General features: G+C 42.8%; 2 protein-coding genes across 5 annotated transcripts; one reads left to right on the top strand and one right to left on the bottom strand.

Moving 5' to 3' along the window:
• The first annotated feature begins 1430 nt into the window (after window positions 1-1430).
• Window positions 1431-11669, top strand: LOC110508478 (zinc fingers and homeoboxes protein 1). Of its 2 annotated transcripts, none has more exons than XM_021589019.2 (3): window positions 1431-1852; window positions 7157-7327; window positions 7559-11669. In XM_021589019.2, exon 3 carries the CDS (start codon window positions 7587-7589, stop codon window positions 9681-9683), a length of 2097 nt encoding a protein of 698 aa, XP_021444694.2. In that variant the 5' UTR covers window positions 1431-1852; window positions 7157-7327; window positions 7559-7586; the 3' UTR covers window positions 9684-11669. The 2 variants fall into 2 exon arrangements, with proteins under 2 accessions (XP_021444694.2, XP_021444693.2); XM_021589018.2 differs by having other exon boundaries at window positions 1432-1852; window positions 7157-7332.
• Window positions 11670-16215: 4546 nt separating this feature from the next.
• LOC110508477 (zona pellucida sperm-binding protein 3) lies at window positions 16216-18278 on the bottom strand. 3 transcript variants are annotated; one of them, XM_021589016.2, is made up of 10 exons: window positions 18157-18278; window positions 17846-18012; window positions 17667-17770; window positions 17434-17522; window positions 17179-17359; window positions 16966-17071; window positions 16805-16890; window positions 16614-16705; window positions 16412-16495; window positions 16216-16333 (listed from the first exon to the last, which is right to left on the bottom strand). In XM_021589016.2, the coding sequence occupies exons 1-9, from the start codon at window positions 18224-18226 to the stop codon at window positions 16425-16427; spliced, it is 966 nt and encodes a 321-aa protein (XP_021444691.2). In that variant the 5' UTR covers window positions 18227-18278; the 3' UTR covers window positions 16216-16333; window positions 16412-16424. The 3 variants fall into 3 exon arrangements, with proteins under 3 accessions (XP_021444691.2, XP_021444692.2, XP_021444690.2); XM_021589017.2 differs by having other exon boundaries at window positions 16216-16315; XM_021589015.2 differs by having other exon boundaries at window positions 16216-16495.
• Window positions 18279-19392: the final 1114 nt, after the last annotated feature.

Raw genomic sequence — 19392 nt, 5'->3', positions numbered from 1 at the left:
GGTCAGAGACCTGGCAGTGTGGTGCCAGGACAACAAATGTGAGCAAGACAAAGGAGATGATTGTGGACTACAGGAAAAGGAGGACCGATCACGCCTCCATTCACATTGACAGGGCTGTAATGGAGCGGGTCAAGAGTTTCAAGTTCCTTGGTGTTCACATCCCCAACAAACTTAATGGTCCAAACACAACAAGACAGTCAAGAAGAGGCAAGAGGCACGAGGCACCTTTTCCCCATCAGGTGACTGAAAAGATTTGGCATGGGTCCCCAGATCATCAAAAAGTTCTACAGCTGCACCATCGAGAGCATCATGACCGGTTGCATTACCGCCTGATATGGCAACTGCTCGGCATCTGACCATAAGGCGCTACAGAGGGTAGTGCGTACGGCTCAGTACATCACTGGGGCCAAGCTTCCTTCCATCCAGCACCTATATACACAAGACAGTGTCAGAGGAAGGCCCAAGAAATTGTCCGACTCCAGTCACCCAAGTCATTGACTGTTCTCTCTGCTACCGCACGGCAAGCGGTACCGGAGTGCCAAGTCTAGGTCCAAAAGACTCCTTAACAGCTTCTACCCCCAAGCCATAAGACTGCTGAACAAACACACTACATGACCAAAAGTATATGGACACATGCTCATCAAACATTAATATGGAGTTTGTCCCCCCTTTGCTGCTGTAACAGCACACTATGCAGTTTTTACACACTATGCGCTTCAGCACGCCACGGTCCCGTTCTGTGAGCTTGTGTAGCTTACCACTTCGCAGCTGAGACATTGTTGCTCCTAGACGTTTCCATCAGCACTTACAGTTGACCGGGGCAGCTCTACCAGCACAGAAATCTGAAAAACTGACTTGTAGGGAAGGTGGCATACCATTACGGTGCCACGTTGAAAGTCACTGAGCTCTTCAGTAAAGCCATTCTACTGCCAATTTTTGTCTATGGAGATTACATGGCTGTGTGCTCGATTTTATTCACCTGTCAGCAACGGGTGTGGCTGAAATGGCCAAATCCACTCATTTGAAGGGGTGTCCACATATTTTGTATATATAGTGTATGTTTCCACCACATATGCCCATATAAAACATATAAGTAATATAAATATATTGCCATATATAACTTTTCTTAAAGTACTATGGTCGTGTGGTCGAATCCTCCTAGGGCAACATTTTTATTTGATCACAAAACGCTCCACTGTTGGTCGTTGAGTCAAATAATGCTTATGTTGTACATGTCAATTTTGTTTACACGTCTATGTAGTCTGCACTCAATGGTGTCTGAAAACACTTTCGAAAAACTATATATTTATATAACCTTACAAACATGGCGATTGCAGTGCCCATAAGTGTGTTTTAGAAGAGTTATTTTGCTGACCAGTCCTTTACAAGCGCTTTCATCCAATCCCAGTCCTGCTTTGCATAGAATGCCACACCCTCTCTATCGTCACTCAGGAGATGGTGGGGCCTGTGTGAGTTTCTGGTCCTCGTCTTGGCAGGACAGGGGAAACGCTCGGATTTTCAGAACTAAAGCAACAACTGACCGAGAGGGGTACAGTAAGGAAACGGGTTCAACCAATTGCTGATTCACTTCTAAAGGTGTATCATTATCAAGTATCCGTTTGGTTCTTAACTTGAGACAAAACAAAGTTCTAGAATTGTTTCGCGTCATTGTATCCGAAACGAGAACCCGTTTGAGGTTCGACGGATAGATAAAGCGACGGGGTCAGACAGACTATTGTTTCCTGTCCAACTTCAGCCATTAACAGGGTTAACAAAAAAAGACTGGGATATAAAAAATTAAATAAAAACTTTATCCAACGCCAGAGAATAAATGGGCTAAAACATGATTCCGGTAAGTTTGTTTCTTTGTTATTACTGAAGCGTGTCCGAGTGAGTGCGCCTGTGCAGTCTGACCATTTGAGCTGGTACGCCACAAAGGATCAAAATATCTGTTCCAACTTGTGAGCTGTTCCGCATTGTAAGCTGTCTTGATGTTACATTTGTAACAATGTTAAAATGAGGGCTGTTTGGGCTACTATTAGCAAAGCGCCGGATATCTTTCTCTGTCGGCCACATTTGTACCTAGCATTTTTTGTTGTTGTCAAGGGCTACTAGTTTGCTCGCTCACTGGTTGACCCACATCTTTTTGGGGGAATATAAATGTATAATTTTCGAAAACTAATGAGTTGCAACAGAACGCAGCATGATACATTAAGTTCGCTAATCACTTGGGTGATTTGGTTCTGAGTTTGGAGATTATATAGCCCAGCCCCTGACCGTCAGTCTCGTACATTGGATCAGGGCCAGCGCCCGAATGAACCAATTGGACTGCCATTTGAATTCTATAGGCGGGACCATTTTTATCAATGGGTGTTCTAGTAAATGGGTGTCACAATAAAGAATAAGCAGCTCCTGAGTTTCAAATTTGGCCAAACTTACAATTTATCCTAAATTTCTACCAATCTGCGTGTCAGTTTAGTATTTGTAAATGCAAATAAAAAGATGGACAAGTTTCAGTTCAATAATTGTCACGTGGTTAATCATAATCTGAATTAATTAAAATTATACAAATCAAAACGTTTAAATTCAACTAATGCAAGAGCACCAGCCTTTGCCATATGGACACATTGATTGCCTACACCGTGATCCATTGGCGACTAAAGAAATTAGCGCATGGAACTCCGAGAGAGTTCGACTGCGGCATTGGCCTATAGGCTATCACTCCCATCGTCAACTAAGTCATGCATAGGCTTAAAGCCAATAATTAGACACAGTAGAAAATATCCTGATACATGTCTGTCTTTATTTGAGCTATCTCTAGTGAAGTGCAATATTGTATGAACTCAGCAGTTTGGTGTGCTCAAGCGCGCACGCTCTACGTTATCAGGACAGAGGATCCACACACATGCTCATTGCTCACATGAAGCACTCCAAACAAAAGACAATGACAACATTTACAAAACTCGTAAATTATGGTTATGAAATGAACCAAAAGTTATTTCTCACAAGTATAGCAGGTTGTGAACTCTGCAAACAACGTTTCCACTCTGAGAAAGTGAACGGTAAATGACTGTAATGCATGCATTAACAGAAATGAATGTAACCAAATGACTGGGATTAATGGTACATTTACTAGGCCTACTGGTTAAATATGTAAAAGGGAATTGATAAAAATATATAATCAAAGGCCAAACAATTCACACAATGAAACAATGAATGTGCAGGAATTGGCAGGAGACAATGGAGCACATTCTGGAAAGCTGAGTGCATGCATTCTGGAGAGCGATGCCCATATCTTTGCCACACAACCCTTCCGTTCTAGGCCTATGCACTTGTGATTTAAAATGTTATTTAACCTTTATTTAACTAGGCAATTCCAGTTAAGAACAAATTCTTATTTACAATGATGGCTTACCCCGGCCAAACCCTGACCCGGGCGACGCTGGGCCAATTGTACGCTGCCCTATGGGACTCCCAATCACGACCGGTTGTGATACAGCCTAGAATTGAACCAGGGTCTGTAGTGACATGTGATTTGTCACATGTGCCGAATACAACCGGTGTAGACCTTACAGTGAAATGCTTACTTACAAGCCCCTAACCAACAATGCAGTTTAAAAAGAACAAGTGCTAAGTAAATAAAAAAATAATTAAAGAGCAGCAGTAAAATAACAATAGAGGCTATATACAGGGGGTACCGGTACAGAGTCAATGTGCGGCGGCACCGGTTAGTCAAGGTAATTGAGGTACAATATACATGTAGGTAGAGTTAAAGTGACTATGCATAGATGATAACCAGAGTAGCAGCAGTGTAAAAGGGGGGGGGGGGGGGGGGCAATGCAAATAGCCTGGTTAGCCATTTAATTAGCTGTTCAGGAGTCTTATGGCTTGGGGGTGGAAGCTGTTAATTCTTTTGGACCTAGACTTGGCGCTCCAGTACCGCTTGCCATGCGATAGTAGAGAGAACAGTCTATGACTAGGGTGGCTGGACTCCTTGATAATTTTTAGGGCTTTCCTTGACACCGCCTGGTATAGAGGTCTTGGATGGCAGGAAGCTTGGCCCCGTGATGTACTGGGCCATACATCTACCCTTTGTAGTGCCTTGCAGATGGCCAAGCATTTGCTATACCAGGCATTGATACAACCAGCCATGATTCCCTCGATGGTGCAGCTGTAGAACTTTTTGAGTATCTGAGGACCCTTGCCAAATCTTTTCAGTCTCCTGAGGGGGAATAGGCTTTGTCTTGCCCTCTTCACGACTGTCTTGGTGTGTCTGGACCATGATAGTTTGTTGGTGATGTGAACACCAAGGAACTTGAAGCTCTCAACCTGCTTCACTGCAGCCCAGATGACAATGGGGGTGTGCTTGGTCCTCCTTTTCTTGTAGTCCACAATCATCTTCTTTGTCTTGAACACATTGAGGGAGAGGTTGTTGTCCTGGCATCACCCTATAGGCTGTCTCATCGTTGTTAGTGATCAGGCCTACCACTGTTGTCATAGGCAAACTTAATGATGGTGTTGGAGTCGTGCTTGGCCATGCAGTCATGAGTGAACAGGGAGTACAGGAGGGGACTGAGCATGCACCCCTGAAGGGGCCCTGTGTTGAGGATCAGCGTGGTGGATGTGTTTGTGTTACTTGCCTCGACGCGAGCATAGAAGTAATTTAGCTCATCTGGTAGGCTCGTGTCACTGGGCAGCCCATGGCTGTGCTTCCCTTTGTAGTCTGTAATAGTTTGCAAGTCCTGCCACATCCGACGAGTGTCGGAACTGGTGTAGTATGATTCAATCTTAGTCCTGTATTTACACTTTGCCTGTTTGATGGTTCGTCGGAGGGCAGAGCGGGATTTCTTATAAGCTTCCGGGTTAGTCCCGCTCCTTGAAAGAGGCAGCTCTTCCCTTTAGCTCAGTGCGGATGTTGCCTGTAATCAATGGCTTCTGGTTGGGGTATGCAGGTACAGTCACTGTGGGGATGACGTCATCGATGCACTTATTGATGAAGCCAGTGACTGGTGTACTCATCAATGCCATCTGAAGAATCCCGGAACATATTCCAGTTGGTGCAAGAAAAACAGTCCTGTAGCTTAGCGAATGACGGGATGAGGGCCTTGTCGGGTGTCTGGAGTAAATCCTTTGCGTCCGAGTTGTTAAAGAAAATAAAAATCTTATCCAGTATGGGGTGAATAATTGCTGTCCTGATTTCTGGAAGCTCTTTTCTCGTCATAAGAGATGGTGGCAGAAGCATTATGTACAAAATAAGTTACAAATAATGATAGGGGAAAAAAACACGTACATTTGGTTAGGGGATCGTAAAACGGCAGCCATCTCCAGCGCCATTTGGATAGGCAAGGTGGTACAGTTGCCCGTCCATAATGCCGGCCCAGAATTAAACCGCATATCTTAGTCAACTTGATCTAATTTCTCAAATACTTTGCTAATTTCATTTTGGGTTACTTTCGGCTTATTATGTTATTGCAATCATCATTTAAACTCCTAGCTGGAAGGCTGCAGGGTTTGCATATTTTGTCCCAGTTATGCCCTTATTCATTCATCGTATACAGTCGTGGCCAAAAGTTTGATTAATCCCACATTTGCTTCAGTGTCTTTAGATATTTTTGTCAGATGTTACTATGGAATACTGAAGTATAATTACAAGCATTTCATAAGTGTCAAAGGCTTTTGACAATTACATGAAGTTCATGCAAAGAGTCAATATTTGCAGTGTTGACCCTTCTTTTTCAAGACCTCTGCAATCTGGCCTGGCATGCTGTCAATTAACTTCTGGGCCACATCCTGACTGATGGCAGCTCATTCTTGCTTGGAATTTGTCAGAATTTGTGGGTTTTTGTTTGTCCATCCACCTCTTGAGGATTGACCACAAGTCCTCAATGGGATTAAGGTCTGGGGAGTTTCCTGGCCTTGGACCCAAAATATCGATGTTTTGTTCCCCGAGCCACTTAGTTATCACTTTTGCCTTATCAAGGTGCTCGATCATGCTGGAAAAGGCATTGTTCGTCACCAAACTGTTCCTGGATGGTTGGGAGAAGTTGCTCTCGAAGGATGTGTTGGTACCATTCTTTATTCATTGCTGTGTTCTTAGGCAAAATTGTGAGTGAGCCAACGCCCTTGGCTGAGAAGCAACCCCACACATAAATGGTCTCAGGATGCTTTACTGTTGGCATGACATAGGACTGATGGTAGCGCTCACCTTGTCTTCTCCGGACAAGCTTTTTTTCCGGAAGCCCCAAACAATCGGAAAGGGGATTCAAAAAGAAAATTACTTTACCCCAGTCCTCAGCACTGTACACTGTACCCTGTACTTTTAGAATAATATCAGTTTGTCCCTGATGTTTTTCCTGGAGAGAAGTGGCTTCTTTGCTGCCCTTCTTGACACCAGGCCATCCTCCAAATGTCTTCGCCTCAATTCAGCTAATGAAGGTTCGGTATTGGCAATCGAAGTTGAATTAGATGTTAGTTAATTTTTGTCATTTAGCAGATGCTTTTATCCAGAGTGACCTACAGGAGCAATTAGGGTGAAGTGCATTGCTCAAGGGCACATTGGCAGACTTTTCACCTCGTTGCCTCTGGGGTTCGAACCAGCGACCTGTCTGTTACTGGCCCAATGCTCTTAATCGCTAGGCTACCTGCCGTTAGTGCCAGGCTAGGACATCCAGACTGAAGCCCCTCCAGGACCAGGGGGGCAAAAATGGACCATATGGGATATTGGATTTAGTCCGAACTTTGTAAATATATTTGTCAGGGGGAAATGTCCAGATGATACACATGCTGTACACACTACAGTACAATAAAATGTTTACTTCCAGGTTCCCTCTCAATAATGCTACAACAAAAGGAATATAAGAAATACAAAATATGCACTTGTTGCGTTCCATAGTTTTCTCTGTGAATTGACAGTTAACTTCATTTATGCTTTTGGTCAGGTCAGGGCAGAGTTGTACATAAATTCTCCCTAATAGCCAATCTCGAGTTTGCCTTTTGTATGAAGTCAACTGTCCTCTGCCATAGCTGTTTTATTTCTGTTTTTCAAAAAGAGATTATATTATAAAACATCTTACTCTAATTTTTATATATTTTCTCATGTATGAATCGCCTACACATTGAGAATGTCAAATGTTCAATCTATTTTCTCTTTCCATAGGTGTTTCTGTTGTGACTCACTGCCTCTGGTGTGGGGTCAAACTTCATTCTCAGAGGACGGAGAACTTGTGAAAAGAGGACAGAGCGCTTTGAAAAGTAGATGCAATTATACTTAGCTGTGGATATTGTCTCACATTCCTACAGCCCAAAGGACCAACTGCACGGACAACTGGTAAAGTATGTTAAAATACATTTTTTTCCAACATTCTTGCTTGTAGAGGTCGTGAGAGCACACTTTCCTGATTCAAATGCTAATTTCAGTCCGACGGGCAAGCGATCTACCTGTTGGAGACCCCTGGACTAGACATTGGCAAACTCCAGTGCTAGTTCTCATATTTTTTTTGTTAGTGCGATAATCAATTTGAGCACAATGTATTTTACATCTTTGTCTTATCTCTACTAGACTGGAGTGACGTGCGGTGACACCACCGATGGCAACACACATTGACCGTAACAGAAGAATAGGCCTGGAGGTGAATATGGAGACATTCCAGAGTGACGTCACAAAGACGGCGTGTGAAGGAAAGCATGCCGCCCCGCGTTCCTCCAAAACGCCACACCACCAGATAACCAATGGAAAGAGCCATCTATCCTTTGACCACGATGCAACAGACAGTGATGGAGGCAAGGTTAGAGATGGTGGTGTTAGTTTCAGCACCAACCACAACTCTGTGGTGTGCCTGCCTTTGGTCTCTGAGGGCCCGAAGCTAGTATGGACACAGTCAAATCAGACACGTGAGCTTGACACCATCCAAGAGCTGATCCAGGCATTCAATGTGTTCCCATACCCAACATCTCGTGAGGTGAATGCCTTGGCACGGCTCTGTGCCCTGCCTCTGGACAAAGTCAAGGTCTGGTTCATGGTGCAGAGAATCAAATACGGCATCAGCTGGGCCTCAGAGGAGATTGAGGAGACGCGTGGCAAGCTGGCCGGACCTGAGTGGACTAACGACTATGCAAATGAGAAAGAGGAGATAAAGATGAGGAAGGGGTGTGGGGAGATGACTGTGGAAGCAGAGGACACAGGCCAAATGAATAATGGTCTTAACTCTTCCCTGCTCCACCCAAGAAAACGTGCCAGACATGAGACTCCAGAACACTGCAAACCAGCCTCCACCATCCGACATTTCAGTTCCTCTCTCCCACCCCCTCAGGATTCATACTACTACCGCCCTCCTGTAGACATGCCAGCAACTACCGCGACAGAGCCTTCCCTGAACCTCTCTGAGACCTCACTTGGCTCTCCACAGCGACAACAACGCGGACGCTACAAAAAGACCAAAGCTCAGCTTGCAGTCCTTCGCAGCAGCTTCCTGCGTGAAAACTGGCCTGCAGAGACAGAGCTCCGATGCCTGCAGAATGAAACGGGCCTGAGCCGCAATGACATCCGCAAATGGTTCAGCGACAGCCGGTACCAGCTTAGAAATGGGCGCGGACTGCTAAGAACATCCATGGTCTACCCTCAGCTCGTCATAGGAGAAGCAAAGGACGAGTCTCAGCAACTCCAGTCTTTTCCACGCGTAGCTCACAGGCCTCGGGATCAAGAAAATGATATTGAAGTGCAGAGAGGGGCTCAATGGAAGGGAGCTCGCAGCAATGGGGTGAAAGATTCACATTTCTTCCAGAACTTCCTGTCAAACAGCCTGGAGACCTTTGGGGAGGGAGCAGTAGAGGCGGAGGAGGACGAGGTTGCGGAGGAGGACGAGGTTGCAGAGGAAGCCTCTGTTCACACTGAGACTGTTAAGGAAGAGGAGGTGAAAAAGGAAGAAAAGCCCCTACAGTTGATTAGGGGCAACAAAGACCCAGAGATTAAACAACCACCATCATCCGTTACCATCTGTGCTTCTTCCTCCCCCTCTCATTCTACCACCCCTCCCCTTTCGACTATTGTCCCCACTATTAAGTATAGTTCCACTAGCACCAGCACCCTGCAGAAGTCTGCTCGCTCAGCCAAAGCCTCACTCACAGCCCTGTCTCTCTCCAGTCCTCCCTCATCCTGGTCTACTCTTACACCTGCTGGCCGACTACGGAAGACCAAGGAACAACTGGACATACTAAAGGAGCACTTCCTGCACTGCCAGTGGCCTATGAGTGAGGACTACACCCAGCTGGTAGAACTCACAGGCTTGCCCCGTGCAGACATCATCCAGTGGTTTGGGGATACGCGCTACGCTGTTAAAAATGGGCAGCTACGCTGGGTGCAGGGGGTCCGTGAGCAATTTCTGTCTGAACTAGCCACACAGCAAAATGGCAGTGGAGTCACCGGTGGAAACTGTTCCAGTGGGATCCCTCGGGTTATGGGTAGCCGCAAACGTAAGTCTCAAGCGAATGGCGCCACAGCAGCATCCACTGCCGATTTCCCGGACATCAAGCCGCTGGGGGTTTACCATCGCTTGACTGGGGTTCTTCATGAGAAAGACCTTGATGCCCTTTGCAAAAAGTCACGAATGAGCTACCAGCAGGTGCGAGACTGGTTTGCATCTCAGGAGAGCAAGGAAATTGACCCAGAAACCAATGTTACTGATTGAGATGAGGAAATTGTGGGCGGATAAGGGTTGGAAATCAGCACTCTTTTTACAGAGGACAAGACTGATCATCTCTACGCAGAACGATGACGCTCCTTAGTTACAAAAACGTTTCATATTGAATTGACTTTGCTCTAATGTGAGCAGGTGTGACTCTTAAATGCTTACAGTCTTTGTAGTATAAGCACAGATCTGGTGACTGTGCTGAATTATTGCTGCATTCAGTGTTTTGTTTTCTCATAAGCTTGGTCTTGAAGTCCTGCTTGTGCTGCCTGCCTACTATAGATAGGACAGTACCTAGTGCACTGGTTCAATTCCCCCACCCCCTTATTTTGTTTGTGTGTTGTGATATAATTTGTAGTCCAGTATTGTAGCAAAATATAATTAACTGGATATAAAGTATGTATTGGTTGGAGCTCCTTAGGTAGTGTGGTTCTCCATTTTATTCAGAAGTGAAACTACACTGTGGAAACCTAAATAGAACAATTTATGAGCCTTAGGGTAAAGACACTGACTAATCACTGAAAGTATTTTCATTCCTTTACAACCTACAATTCCTCTTCGCTAAATTAACAAACTGGACATTAACACTTTATCCTTCTAAATAGACACGTTGCACTTGAATTTTTTTAACCCTGACATTTTAGCTGCCATAATGTTAATTAAATAGATTCCTTTTTATAAAAGTTTGAATTCCTATTAAAATTGTTATGCAGTTTGCACTGACCTACAAATGTTTTAAAGTGAAGTTCAATGTCCATGCAGACCATATGTTCAAAACATTTTGATCAACTGAATTGCACTCTTTGGTCCTGTAAAATCCTGTATTTGTGGCCTCTGCTCACCAATTATGTTCTGAAGGGCTGCAATGTAGGCTTATTTTATTGTTGTGTGTGCAGTTTATTTCCCCTTGTTCATACCCCAGATTGGTGGGAGTAGAGTATTCTGCCTATATCGAGCATTTGTGTGAGTAGAATGATTAGGGGCACAGAGGTCACTGGAATTGTGTAGTCCAACCAAATTCCAAGTTCAGGCATAGATAGATAGATTGGCTTAGTCCACTATAATCCAAAGCAATAACTAGTGTTTTGTGCAGGCCATTTCCTATGCCTCAGAGATTAAAAAGCATGCAAATGTGTCATTCAAACAGGTATACTGGAAAGTATTTAATCAACATTTTCTAGTGTAGAAGTTTATTCTGTTAGCTATGAGAAGATTACACGTGGAAGTACAAGAATACTGAAGGAGAAATGTTAATGTCCTATTACACTTGTCACATTGCAGCCTTCAGTTGTAAACCGTTATTTACATTTGTACTTCACTGGATAGATGGCACTCATTTTCATAAATTCATCTTTGTTAAATTTCAAATGTGCCCTACTGCGTCACTAGAAACAAGTAAAAAAACATATTTGCAAATGTGTGAATGTTTTCTTGTTTGTGTGAACTGGTTCGATGGAGGCCTTTCATTCCCTGAACTTTCTGAGATGGGGGTCAGTTTTTCATCACAGATGCTGCAGAAAGAGGTAAGAACTATGCCATAATACTTAGTTGTCTTTTGGCTTAATGTTATGTTAAGTCACATACTGAAATCAATCAGAATTTATCAATTGGATTTCAGTTTTGTCATTGACGAAATGTTATTTTAATTCCAATGGGGTTTACTTGCCATTTCTGAAAAGATTTGCAGAGTGTAGTGATTAACCCAGTCAAGAACTGGTATTGGATGTTAGTCAGATTCTCAGACCTGAGAATAGAGGAGAGAGGTAGTAGTTAAGACTGAGCAGACAACTTTCAATGATGCACTGTGGAAATCAACTGATATTAATTCATTCTTACCGGATGGGAGTGTTAATAATGGTGGGTGTCCCTATTCGGAGAGATAAAAACGATTAACATTTCAGTCCCACATTTGACAGTTTGATGTTCCAAGTGATTAACAGAAAAATAAAGTATTGTTCCATGAATGGATAACCATGGCATGCTAAGACAATTTTGTGCCAATATTTTACCGTCTGTATGTGGACTTTAAAAAATATATATTGTTACCAATCATGAGAACCAGCAGTAGAATGAATACACACGGAACACAAATATAAACGCAACATGTAAAAGTGTTGATCCCATGTTTCATGAGCTGAAATAAAAGATCCCAGTCATTTTCCATATGCACAAAAATCTTATTTCTCAAATTTTGTGCACAAATTTGTTTCCATCCCTGTTAGTGAGCGTTTCTCCTTTGGCAAGATCATCCATCCGCCTGACCGGTGTGGCATATCAAGAAGCTGTTTAAACCGGATTATTACACCGGTGCACCAAAGAAACTAAAATTTGCAGTTTTGTCAGACGACACAATGTCGCAGATGTCTCAGCTTGCAATTGACATGCTGACAGCAGGAATGTCCACCAGAGCTGTTGGCAGACACTTTCATTTCTTTACCATAAGCCACCTCCAACGTAGATTACATTTCTTTAGTAGGACAGCCAACCGGTCTCACAACTGCAGACCATGTGTAATGGCGTTGTGTGGGTGAGCAGTTTGCTGATGTCAACATTGTGAACAGTTCCCCATGGTGGTGTACGCTACGGTCAATGATCAGAATTGCATTTTACCGATTGGCAATTTGAATGCACAAAAATACAGTGAAGAGAGGCAAGTTTATTTTTAAAGGTAACTAACCAACAGATGCATATCTGTATACCCAGTCATGTGAAATCCATAGATGAAGGCCTAATGAATTTATTTCAATTGACTGATTCCCTCATAAGAAACTGTAACTCAATGAAATTACATTTTGTTCAGTGGTACAGCTTGGTAATTTTTGAACGGTTAGAAATGATACAATTTGAACGTGTCAATGTGTGAAAATAATGGTTGTGGAAGATCCTTTCCCTCCCCTGATCCCAACCCCTCCTAGCTGTCACTTTGTGGACTGTTGAATTATTTCTGTGACGTCTTTAAAAAATGTTTAGCATGAAAATGTGGCCAAAATGTTTTTTTTTTTTTTTTATGAGATCAAGTAATCTGGTATGTACCACTCGTGCAGAGAGTTACCACCCTCGTGCAGAGAGTTCAGGCTGGAGAGTGATGTGGCAGAACCAGGCAGAGTCTGGGAGCAGGCAGGATTGAGACCATAAGCAAAGGCACTACTGGAGGAAAGAGTTAGTCAGATGCAGAAGAATGTCAAGACAGAGGACAGGGACATGAAACCCACTTCAGCAAAGAAGGAATGCAAATTCACTGCAAGGGTGAGTAGAGTTTCTGTCTCTGAACCTCTCCTGGGATTCAGCAGAGCCTGGGTGTGTCAAACAGTTATTGATGGGTGAAAACATCTCTGAATTGAATAGATTGTTTGACAGACTGTTTTGTTAGTACGCGTACAGATGTAGGTTCTTAATTTTTTGCCAGTTTGCTACAGCATGAAGACAATCATGCAATAACAGGACATGGATATGGATTATGATTAATCAAATCTGAAATTTGAAAGTGGAAATGACAAACATCAGAAGCCTTTTCTAACCTCAATTACACTACAAGTTTTACATTTCCTGCATTGAAGAAATCCTGCAACAGGGTGATCAAATTAAGATCCGACATCTGTACGCGTACTAACAAAACAGGTTGCCCAGCCTGGCGGTGATACAATCTTCGGCATAATCATTCGCAAGGAGATTCCTGCAAAAATATTATTTGAAGATGATATATCTTCTATCTAATAGGATGTGAGCGAGGGGTGGCTGTAAGAGCAAGGATAGATACAGAAAGTGGCACACCATTGCTCATCATCTGAGGTTTAAAATGGATTTCCCCATGGGGATTGATTGAAATAATATCATGTCAAGATCTCTAAGATGCATCTAACCACAACCCATCAGTGTTCCCCATTACCTGGGGAGATGACAGCCACTGGTAGACATACTTTTTACACTGCTGGGGAAACATCTCAAAGCGTAAACGCTTTGAGCTCATGAGATATATTGAAAATCAATATGATAAATAGTAGAGACCCCCCCCAAAAAAAGTATAATGTATAAAGTCAGAAGTTTACATGCACTTAGTTTGGAGTCATTAAAACTCGTTTTTCAAACTCTCCACACATTTCTTGTTAACAAACTATAGTTTTGGCAAGTCAGTTAGGACATCTACATTGTGCGTGACAAGTAAATTTTCAAACAATTGTTTACAGGGAGATCATTTCACTTATAATTCACTGTATCACAATTCCAGTGGGTCAGAAGAAAACATACATTAAGTTGACTGTGCCTTTAAACAGCTTGGGAAATTCCAGAAAATTATGTAATGGCTTTAGAAGTCAATTGGAGGTATTTCGAGGCCTACCTTCAATGCCTCTTTGCTTGACATCATAGGAAAATAAAAATAAATCAGCAATGACCTCAGAAAAAGAATTGTAGACCTCCACAAGTCTGGTTCATCCTTGGGAGCAATTTCCAAACACCTGAAGGTATCACGTTCATCTGTACAAACAATGGTACGCAAGTATAAACACCATGGAACCACGCAGCCATCATACCGCTCAGGAAGGAGAGGCGTTCTGTCTCCTAGAGATTAACGTACGTTTGTGCGAAAAGTGCAAATCAATCCCAGAACAGCAAAGTACGTTGTGAAGATGCTGGAGGAAACAGGTACAAAAGTATTTGTATCCACAGTAAAACGAGTCCGATATTGACAACCTGAAAGGCCGCTCAGCAAGGAAGAAGCCACCTCTCCAAAACCGCCATAAAAAAGTCAGACTACGGTTTGCAACTGCACATGAGGACAAAGATTGTACTTTTTGGAGAAATGTTCTCCGGTCTGATGAAACAAAAATATAACTGTTTGGACATAATGACCATCGTTATGTTTGGAGGAAAAAGGGGGAGGCTTGCAAGCCGAAGATCACCATCCCAACCGTGAAGCAAAGGGGTGGCAGTATCATGTTGTGGTGGTGCTTTGCTGCAGGAGGGATTGGTGCACTTCACAAAATAGACGCCAGGAAGTTAAAGCTTGGTGGCAAATGGGTCTTCCAAATAGACAATGATCCCAAGCATAATTTCAATATTGTGGCAAAATGGCTGAAGGACAACAAAGTCAAGGTATTGTAGTGGCCATCACAAAGCCCTGACCTCAATCCTATAGAAAATGTGTAGGCAGAAAGCTTGTGGAAGTTACATTTTAAGGCAATGCTACCAAATACTAATTGTGTCAACTTCTGACCCACTGGGAATGTGATGAAAGAAACCAAATCTGACAAATCTATTGACATTTCACATTCTTAAAATAAAGTGATCGTAACTGCCCTAAAACAAGGAATTTTTACTTGGATTAAATGTCAGGAATTGTGAAACTGAGTTTAAATGTATTTGGCTAAGGTGTATGTAAACTTCCGACTATCTACATATAGAATCTAAAAGGCAAGGGGTGGCTACTTTGAAGAATCTTAAATACATTTGGTTTTAGTCTTTTGGTTACATCATTTCGTATGAGTTATTTCATCGTTGGTCTTCACTATCATGCTACAATGTAGAACATAGTAAAAATAAAACTTTGAATGAGGTGTCCCAACTTTTGACTGGTGCTGTGTATAGAATTTTTGGAAATGATCTTTAAACCTGCAAAATTCTCACCAACAAGAGGGTTTTGAACAGTGTATTCCCATAGAAAGATGAGACGTAACGATGCTCCTACAATGAATTTACCCATAAATGCCCATGGGAAACTTGGCACTAATCCCAGATGGCTAACTGGCAATCCCTTTGATCTGCACCGAGTTGGAGAAATTTGCCTTCAGATTTTCACACTTTACTTTCGGAATCGTCGCCACAGCACTCACTGGTTCCTATTGGTCAATTCAAAAGGGCCGATTGAGGACCTTTAACTGAAGAATGTGTTGTTTTCTATGATCACGTACAGGGATTTTCTACAACAGACACCTTGGTAAAGAAAGGGTAAATAAAAACTGAAAGACTAGTGGAAGAACTGGAGAGCCATGTCAAAGTGATCGTACCTACAAGCTTAGTGTTGTGGCTCAGGCTTCTTGTTAGCAGCCGAGTACAACTTAACTTGAGTAAACGCCACACTTAAGAGAAAGTTGCCTTCCCTGCTGGGACAGTTGTCAGCCTCTCCAGATCATTTATAGCCACTTCAGCTGCATTGTCATGCTTTTTCACAACTGCAGGCATCGTCAGGGCAGTAGTTGGAGTCTACTTCAGAATCACTAGTACCCAGCTAGTGTGGCCCAGTCATGAAACCTGATGGCCAAGGCATAATACCAGGCCTACTCTGCCAATACAGCGGTGCTACAACTGGATGTATAGGAGAATACTTGAGCCTCGTCAGGTTAGAGCAGGAACATCATTTTTACAGTGGGTTTCTGCTCTGTAAGCATAGTTGAGTCGTCCAAGCACTCATGTTATAATAATGTGCAAAATTTACTGTCACTGCACCATGTTGACCACTGACCTGATGCAAAACCAAGTTATACTTCTGCAGAGTATAGCTTTAGATGCTTATTGAGAGACCAAACCAAGACACCACTGTAAGTATTAAACATTTATTTCAAATCAAGTCAGACACTACAGAGTCAGGCATGCAAGGTAGATGGCCTCCCACGAGTCACATCTGTTCAGGTTCATACCTGAAACAAATACAAGAACTGATGTACAGGTCAATGAAATAATGCAAATCCAACAATAAACTCTCAAATGTTAATTGGGCAGGGATAAAAGCAAACCCAGTCAATCTTCTCAGGCCAGTGAATTGTCAGTGATTACAAGTGGTCCAATAAGAACAGCATTTTGAGTTGACCCATGTTTCCCTGAAAAGAGGAAGTTCAAACATTAAACCTGATTGGGACACCTTCGTTTCTGTGTCCAGCAATCTATTGCCCTGGGACAATAAGTAAACATTTTAGTGGGGTGCACAAAGAGTAGTACCTGATGCAATTCCACTTGTCTTCCAGGGCTCGCAGCTGGAGTCACAGCAGCCACAGAGGGTACTATGGTAGGGGTCATCAAGGAGCGCCCAACTGGAGGGCGAAAACAAGCACATGAAACCAGAGTAGTACTTTAACGTGCTAAAAGTACCTCCAAAATACTAATATTTTTGTAACGTGTACACATTTTACCCATGCCCTTTCACATAGTGGCAGGCCTTCTTGCTTGTGTCAAGGCCACTGGGGTCCCAAGCCAAAAGATTGCAGTGAATATACACCTGAGAAGAAATTAAGGATATTACTGCACATTTAAGAGGTGACAAACTGTCAATCATGTAGATTAGTACACCCACTTCCTTGCCAACGGCGAACTTGAAGGCTTGCAGAGACAGACGGATTTCAGAGGTTTTCTGTCTTGGTTCAAACTTTGAATTTGAATTCTTGCTAGCGACAAGACATCTGAGGAGAACAAAACACTTGACAATCACTAATGATTTAGACAAATCCAGAGTCACGTGGAGCAACAGCTCTAACAGCATCCTGCTGTATAGCCCAGTGGTACATACCCCTTGTTGGTGATGATGGGGTGCACCGGGCCCTCAGACTGCACCTCTGGTGTTGTGGTTGCCACACACTCCTCTAACAGCAGCAGCAGGGGCTGATGGACCAGCTGCTCCACTGCTGCAGAGATGTGGATGAAGGAGCCCAGGGGATATTCCCGAGACAGATGTGGTCCAGAGAAGTCATCTGTAGGATACGTATGTGGTCAGGCTTACATCTACAAGATTCAAGTGGTGTACTTCAGGCAGTGTCAACCCTACCCTTCATAAGTTCCATGTGGAAGACAAGATCTCCTTGACCATACGTATGAAACACTGGGTCAAACATGCGAGGCGCCCAGTCTGCAGGCCTACACAGACCCAGGGAAATAAATTAAACATTTAGCCAAGAGTCAATTCATGGTTAAACTTGTTCTAGTTCAGCATTAGGACACAATGCAACATCAATAAAATAGAAACATTTATTATTGAGTACACAAACAGCCACAAATCACCTTTCATAGGCACAAACCACTGGATGAGAGAAAGACTTCAGTTGAGCTTTAGGACCAGACATATAGATCAGCTCATTCATGTACATCAATGTGTCCCCAGTCACCTGTAGTGAGGTAGGAGGGATAGGGTTTAAACACCATTTCTGACAGCCAAATACACAACTTCTGCTAAACCCTACCAGTCTACTGAAGTTACAGTCACTGAATTCCACTTGAAACATGGCCTCCCCAGCAGAGATACTGCTTGGATAACAGCCTCCCAGCCGGAGGAGTGAGGTGTCCATCTGTGACTGGGCCGCCCCCCATCTCAGGGTGACTGAGTCACGGCCACAGTCCACCTTCAGATCTGCCAGGAGGACAAGGCTGTCTAGTTATAGTCTCAAATATAAAATTAAACTTCTGCAACATTGCCATGAGTTGTATTTTATAAGTCAATGCTCACCTCCCAAACAAAAACTGAATGCACAAAGAAAATAATAGAACACATTACCATCCTGTGCCACAATGGTCGCAACAGCCATGCCTAGGAGGACCGCACTGTGCCAAAAGTAAGCCTTCATGACTAAATAGTATTAATTGAATGACAATGTTCAGTTGAAGAGACGTATTTATACCTGCCAGCAAGCGCTCAAGTTAATCACTGTCATCAGTGTGTTCGCTGTTAACAACCTCCAGCTGCAGGCGATCAATCCCTGATTTGGAAATCGTTACGAACTCATCCAATTCTCCTAATTTATTTACTATCAGATAGGCTAGGCTGCATTTAGATATTATCAGATATCTGCAATGAAAAAGAGCTACAGTGAAAAGATCTAATGTGATTGGTCAAAACACCAAAAAAATATCAGAATTGGGCTGCCTGTGCAAAACAGCCATAGTTCCTAAAGCAAAAGGATCAGATGGTTTTCATTGCAACGATATCGTTGAACAGTAACATCAAGCAAATGTAATCCTGTGCAGATTTAATATTGTGCAAATTAAATTGAGATAGTGGTTTCTGTCGGTAAAGAAAATGGTTAAAAACTGAAACCTTTTATTATGGTGGAGTGCTTTCACTCAGTCATGTCAGATCAGTGATTAGCTCATGGAAAGAAGCAAACAATAATGCATTTTCAAAGTATTTGTACAGGGACAGAAAGATTCAAGGGGAACTGCCTCGTAGAACCAACTTCTCTGGTTATAAACAGCCTATGTGGCATTGATATGAGTCAGAAACATTCAGAATCGTGTCAAGATGGACTACACAGTGTACATAGGATAAATTTGGTCATAAAGTCAGTCTCGTCTAAAACAAGATTTGAAGTGAGTATGTCACAATGGGTTGGGTATGGATTACTTGCATGCCCACTTTTGCCAATGATGTCCAGTTGCCCAGAGACAATAAAGTGTGGTCCGCCTCCCAGCTGCCATGTGTTGTAGACATGTCAAGTCTGCAACGTACAGTGACGTATTGCTGTCACTCAGATTTTTTTCATTTACAGTGGGGCAAAAAAGTATTTAGTCAGCAATTGTGCAAGTTTTCCCACTTAAAAAGATGAGAGAGGCCTGTAATTTTCACCATAGGTACACTTCAACTATGACAGACAAAATGAGAAAAAAAAACAGAAAATCATATTGTAGGATTTTTAATGAATTTATTTGCAAATTATGGTGGAAAATAAGTATTTGGTCACCTACAAACAAGCAAGATTTCTGGCTCTCACAGACCTGTAACTTCTTCTTTAAG

This window comes from Oncorhynchus mykiss, chromosome 28 (assembly GCF_013265735.2).
Source record: "Oncorhynchus mykiss isolate Arlee chromosome 28, USDA_OmykA_1.1, whole genome shotgun sequence".
NCBI lineage: Eukaryota > Metazoa > Chordata > Actinopteri > Salmoniformes > Salmonidae > Oncorhynchus > Oncorhynchus mykiss.
This window is presented reverse-complemented; position numbering and strand designations above follow the sequence as displayed.

Bases quoted from the DNA above. Each gene is read 5' to 3' on its own strand.
- LOC110508478 (XM_021589019.2), top strand. From the start codon at position 7,587: ATGGCAACACACATTGACCGTAACAGAAGAATAGGCCTGGAGGTGAAT.
- LOC110508477 (XM_021589015.2), bottom strand. From the start codon at position 18,226: ATGAAGGCTTACTTTTGGCACAGTGCGGTCCTCCTAGGCATGGCTGTT. The intron at 17,523-17,666 runs GTGATTTGTGGC...GGGTCTGTGTAG, and splicing joins GTGGTTTGTGCCTATGAAAG to GCCTGCAGACTGGGCGCCTC. The intron at 16,891-16,965 runs GTGGGTGTACTA...ATTTCTTCTCAG, and splicing joins AGTTCGCCGTTGGCAAGGAA to GTGTATATTCACTGCAATCT.